Here is a 5,718-nt window from a genome sequence, read left to right on the forward strand (position 1 = left end):
CAACTTTTGGATTTCAGAATCATATTCTACATCCTCTAATGAAGAGATTTGACCCCTATATTGAGGGGTTACAATTTGAAGTTTTCTCAGCCTAAACACTTTTGCCGTATCAGTCTATAGTACTACTTATTTACTAACTATTATCCCATGCTATTGGGAATGAAAATCCGTGAGATGTAGTGAGCATTTATTTTTATTTCATTGTGCAGTGACAAAAGTGTCGTAAAACCACTATCCCTACATGGATTAAATGTTATTATACTGCAGTATTCTTGGACTTTTACCTTGAATTCTTACCGTCTCCCATCCAGAAATCGAGACCGGAAACGTAGTTTCATGCTGCTACGCTGTTTAAGGGAAAACAGCAGCAACGAAAACAAATTTTCCAACACCTTTATCTAACGTTACATGTCTAGCTATGTATATGCAACTGATTGACAGATTAAAATGTCGCGAATTGCAGCCTTAACGGATATCGATGGGTCCCCCTTTTTAAAAAAACGCTTCACGACAAGCTTGTGAACTTCTCAGCAACTTTACCCCAAGCCAGCCAGCCACATCATAAGGCTTGTCACTGCCCTTTTGAACTAGCTGTAGCTAGCTCGTTGGCTAGCAGACTTATTCCCTGCATCCATCTGGATCAAGACCGATATGTCTTGTTGCCTGACGGAGTTTTGCCGGGTCCAAGAGCTCAAGACAGTCCACGAGTTCTTGTTCCACCATAAGAAAACACCACCACCACCGGAGGAGAACAACAAAAATCAAACAGGTTTGTTGACGTGTTATGATGTAGACTTAAACTCTACCAGTGTATTTAGCTAACCAGCTAACTATCCAGCTAACGTCAGATGAGTGTTAAGGCACCGAACACAAATCACAAGCTAGGTAACGTTATTTTTAATTGTTTTGTCATGCATCATAGCTTGCATGAAACGTTTTTGTAAACATTGAAATACATTTAGGATAGAGACCTGGAATGATTTTGGTTGACAGCTTAGTTAGCAGACAGGTAATGTGAACCGCTAACAAGCCACAGAGGCATTTCCAAGCGCCTTTGGGGGATAAATGAAATATATCTCAGTTATTATGTCAAGCAAGATACACCGAGACCACAATCGCTTAACGAATAGCGACGTGTAATTTGACTGCTGTATCTGCAGGGCGGAAGGGGAGGGAGGGAGGCGTTTGCCCTATGTTGAATGAGTCATCATCAGAGGGCAGTGGAACCGATGATGACTAATGCAGAGAAGGCACACACAATTCTGTGAATGTTCCGAGTGCTTTAAAACAGATACTAGTGGCTATATTCTCATCCATACCTACACACATTGAGTGTTTCATTGCCATATGTGATTGGTGTGTCATCTGCATGTTACTGCATACTCACACTAAGCTTCAGAAGAAAATCCCTTTGTGGACTGACAGTAAACACAGCTGCAGTAGCTGCAGATGAAGTCGCCATACATTGATGTTTGCGTTACAGAAAGTGACAGGCAGTTAATCAAGAATCTAGAAAGATAGGTGTTAGTAAAATAAATGTCTCATGACATTGTTTGCAGTGTTGTTTGTTTATGTCCTTTGATGGTTTTGACATACACAGGTCTACCGTCATTAATCAGCCATCTTTGTCAGTGTGAGTCCACATCTCTCTCTGTCTGTCCGTCCTGTACCCTCCGTCCCGTCCTGTCCTCGCCCCATCTCATCTCAAACTTGTGTCCTCTCTGTTCTCTTCCAGAGAATGACCTGACGTGGGACGAATCTGACTGGGGCGCATGGGAGAACCCAGAAACAAATGAGGATGGCCCTCCGGTCAGTCTTTCCTTTATCTGCCGTGTCTAAATAAAAACAGACCAGATTTCTGTAATGCGATGAAACTACCGCTTTTGGCATACTCTCTAACATGGAACGATGCATTATGGAAATCAGAAGTGTCTTTGCAGGAATACAGCAATACATCATTGGTCAATACATTATTTGTCAATACATTATTTGTCAATACATTATTTGTTGTTAGCTGTCAAATTAACTTATGTATTTTCTCTTGAATTTTCACAATATCATGCCAGTAATCCGTGTTCTGAGCACAGTCTTAATAACCTGATACAATAGTGGAGAGAGGTCTAGCAGGTGTGGGATCAGTAGAACCTGATACAATAGTGAAGAGAGACCTATCAGGTGTGGGAGCAGTAGAACCTGATACAATAGTGAAGAGAGGTCTAGCAGGTGTGGGATCAGTAGAACCTGATACAATAGTGAAGATAGACCTATCAGGTGTGGGAGCAGTAGAACCTGATACAATAGTGAAGAGAGACCTATCAGGTGTGGGAGCAGTAGAACCTGATACAATAGTGAAGAGAGGTCTATCAGGTGTGGGAGCAGTAGAACCTGATACAATAGTGAAGAGAGACCTATCCGGTGTGGGAGCAGTAGAACCTGATACAATAGTGAAGAGAGACCTATCCGGTGTGGGAGCAGTAGAACCTGATACAATAGTGAAGAGAGACCTATCAGGTGTGGGAGCAGTAGAACCTGATACAATAGTGAAGAGAGGTCTATCAGGTGTGGGAGCAGTAGAACCTGATACAATAGTGAAGAGAGGTCTATCAGGTGTGGGAGCAGTAGAACCTGATACAATAGTGAAGAGAGGTCTATCAGGTGTGGGAGCAGTATAACCTGATACAATAGTGAAGAGAGACCTATCAGGTGTGGGAGCAGTAGATAAGATCCTTGCTTCACTCTTTTGCCCCCAGGCGGAAGATGACGCTCAACCCATCAGTGTCCCCTGGCTGCAGGACTGTGTTCTGTCTCTGTCCCCCTGCTCAGACCTGCTGGTCGTTGCCAGAGAAACTAAAGCCGTCTTCCTCTCTGGTGGGTATGCTATGGCTGCATGTGTGTTATTCTGGCTCTTTAGTGTGTGTGTTTGTTCCTATGGATATATATAAGATGCTGAATGTATCGTTGCTTAGTTGTGCATGTGTTTGTGTTGTGCTTGTGAGCGTTTGTTTGTGTGCACACACGTGTTGATCGTGCAGTTATGTGCGTCACCCAAGAGTGTAGAGCGAGTGTGCGATAGTCTTAATCCACGTGTGATGCGCTCTTGTCTCTCTTTGTAGCGAGGTGGCGCACGGATGAGGGGGGGAAAGAGGAGATGAACCTGGCCGTGTCCTGGAGTGGAACCCTCACCACAGAGGAAGGGTAAGAAAAGAGGGGAGGATGGCGGAATGAGAGAGAGAGATCACAGTTAGGCTTATCAGAACAGCGTGAGCTGTGTGAAAGAGGGGAGGATGGCGGAATGAGAGAGAGATCACAGTTAGTCTTATCAGAACAGCGTGAGCTGTGTGAAAGAGGGGAGGATGGCGGAATGAGAGAGAGATCACAGTTAGTCTTATCAGAACAACGTGGGCTGGGTGTGTGGAAAGGGCATTTAGAGGAACTGGGATGGCTCTTAGTGGACATGTTTACTGACAATGGTCTCTTGGTCTGCAGGGAATGCATTAGCAGTGTGATCTGCATACCTCTGGCCAGCCAGAAGAGGTAAGTCTGCACAAATACTGTATGTCACGGTGTCTTTCCATTGCCAGTCCTGTACATATGGCACAGGGATTATATCAATGAAACGTTATATGTCTTGTGTATGCATACTTGGGCATATACACCTATGTTAAATTATCTTTGTTTGCACATTAGGAGCTCCACTGGCCGGCCTGACTGGACCTGCATCGTAGTTGGCTTTACCTCTGGATACGTCCGCTTCTACACAGAGGTAGTTCAGACATTCTTACATTTACACACACACACACACACACACACACACACACACACACACACACACACACACACACTCACTCCTTCTCTTCTGTCCCTCTTAGACTGGAGTTCTCCTCCTGGCCCAGTTGCTCCATGAGGACCCGGTTCTGCGGCTCAAGTGCCGGACTTACGAGATCCCTCGCCACCCCGGCGTCACCGACCAGGTCTGACACACACATGTGACTCATGATCAAACCTCAGGCACCCACTCCTTTTGAACTCCCCACCCCTGGTCCCTGGTTGAAAACCTGTCAAGCTTCTGCATTGGAGCTGACCGTTGCACCATTCAATGACTTCACCAGTCATGAGTTGCCTTAGCAACGTTCTCCTAAGGGTTCATCTGCTGAAGCGTAGCTGCGTCGGTTATCGGCCAGTTTGTTAAATAATCGATATGCTAAGTTTACTAATAGATTAACATGACAACACGAAAGTAGCCGATAACACACGCATGCCCCGTTAGAATATGTCACATGTTTGGGCCCAACCAGTCATGCCTTCCACTGACGGTGATACACACACACACACACACACACACACACACACACACACACACACACACACACACACACACACACACACACACAGACAACCTGACTGGTCTATAACTGCTTATTTTCCCAGCATGAGGAGCTTAGCATCCTGTACCCAGCAGCACTGGTCACCATCGATGGCTTCAGCCTCTTCCAGTCCCTGCGTGCATGCAGAAACCAGGTGGCCAGAGGTGAGTGTGTGTGGTGTGTGTGTGTGTGTGTGTGTGGAGAGAGTGTGAGTGTGAGTGAGTGAGTGGTCGAATGTACATCTGTGTGTGTGTGTGTGTGTGTGTGTGTGAGAGTGAGTGGTCGAATGTACATCTGTGTGTGTGTGTGTGTGTGTGTGAGTGTGAGTGAGTGAGTGGTCACATGTACATTTGTGTGTGTGTTTTGTATGCGTTATCGTGGTTGCATTACATCCATTCTCTTTTTAACACTACACCAATATTTTAAACCCTGATAAATGCTCTTTAGAATACATGGTACATGAGACCATATGTTTCTTTTTGTAAGTAGTTTGGAGGTTATTGTCAGTTACACAATTCAAGTTGTCCAGGTTGGTTAGGTGATACTGTGATTCGATTGGTTAGGTGATACTGTGATTCGATTGGTTAGGTGCATACTGTGATTCCGAATTGGTTTAGTTGATAATGTATTCGATGTTTCAGGTGATACTGTGATTCGAATTGGTTAGGTGATCACTGGTGATTCGATTGGTTAGGTGATCACTGTGATTTCGATTGGTTTAGGTGAAACGTGATCGGGCCTAGTTAAGTGATACTGTGATTCGATTGGTTAGGTGATACTGTGATTCGATTGGTTAGGTGAAACTGTGATCAGGCTAGTTAAGTGATACTGTGATTCGATTGGTTAGGTGATACTGTGATTCGATTGGTTAGGTGAAACTGTGATCAGGCTAGTTAAGTGATACTGTGATTCGATTGGTTAGGTGATACTGTGATTCGATTGGTTAGGTGAAACTGTGATCAGGCTAGTTAAGTGATACTGTGATTCGATTGGTTAGGTGATACTGTGATTTGATTGGTTAGGTGAAACTGTGATCAGGCTAGTTAAGTGATACTGTGATTCGATTGGTTAGGTGATACTATGATTCGATTGGTTAGGTGAAACTGTGATCAGGCTAGTTAAGTGATCCTGTGATTCGATTGGTTAGGTGATACTGTGATTCGATTGGTTAGGTGAAACTGTAATCAGGCTAGTTAAGTGATCCTGTGATTCGATTGGTTAGGTGATCCTGTGATTAGATTGGTTAAGTGATACTATGATCAGGCTAGTTAAGTGATAATGTGATTCGATTGGTTAGGTGATCCTGTGATTAGATTGGTTAGGTGATCCTGTGATTAGATTGGTTAAGTGATAA

At 44.2% G+C, this 5,718-nt stretch overlaps 1 protein-coding gene across 3 annotated transcripts in view; it reads left to right on the top strand.

Moving 5' to 3' along the window:
• Positions 1–308: 308 nt before the first annotated feature.
• rab3gap2 (RAB3 GTPase activating protein subunit 2 (non-catalytic)) overlaps positions 309–5,718 on the top strand; it is a 24,743-nt gene continuing 19,333 nt past the window's right edge. For 2 of the 3 annotated variants that reach the window (XM_031579753.2, XM_031579754.2), the window contains exons 1-8: positions 309–769; positions 1,736–1,809; positions 2,751–2,868; positions 3,114–3,195; positions 3,487–3,534; positions 3,688–3,763; positions 3,870–3,971; positions 4,429–4,528. In XM_031579753.2, coding sequence (XP_031435613.1) covers positions 652–769; positions 1,736–1,809; positions 2,751–2,868; positions 3,114–3,195; positions 3,487–3,534; positions 3,688–3,763; positions 3,870–3,971; positions 4,429–4,528 — 718 coding nt within the window. In that variant the 5' untranslated portion in view covers positions 309–651. The remainder of the gene's footprint in view (positions 770–1,735; positions 1,810–2,750; positions 2,869–3,113; positions 3,196–3,486; positions 3,535–3,687; positions 3,764–3,869; positions 3,972–4,428; positions 4,529–5,718) is intronic. The other variant, XM_031579755.2, reaches the window with a different exon arrangement.

Source organism: Clupea harengus, chromosome 14, assembly GCF_900700415.2.
Source record: "Clupea harengus chromosome 14, Ch_v2.0.2, whole genome shotgun sequence".
In the NCBI taxonomy this organism is placed as follows: Eukaryota; Metazoa; Chordata; class Actinopteri; order Clupeiformes; family Clupeidae; genus Clupea; species Clupea harengus.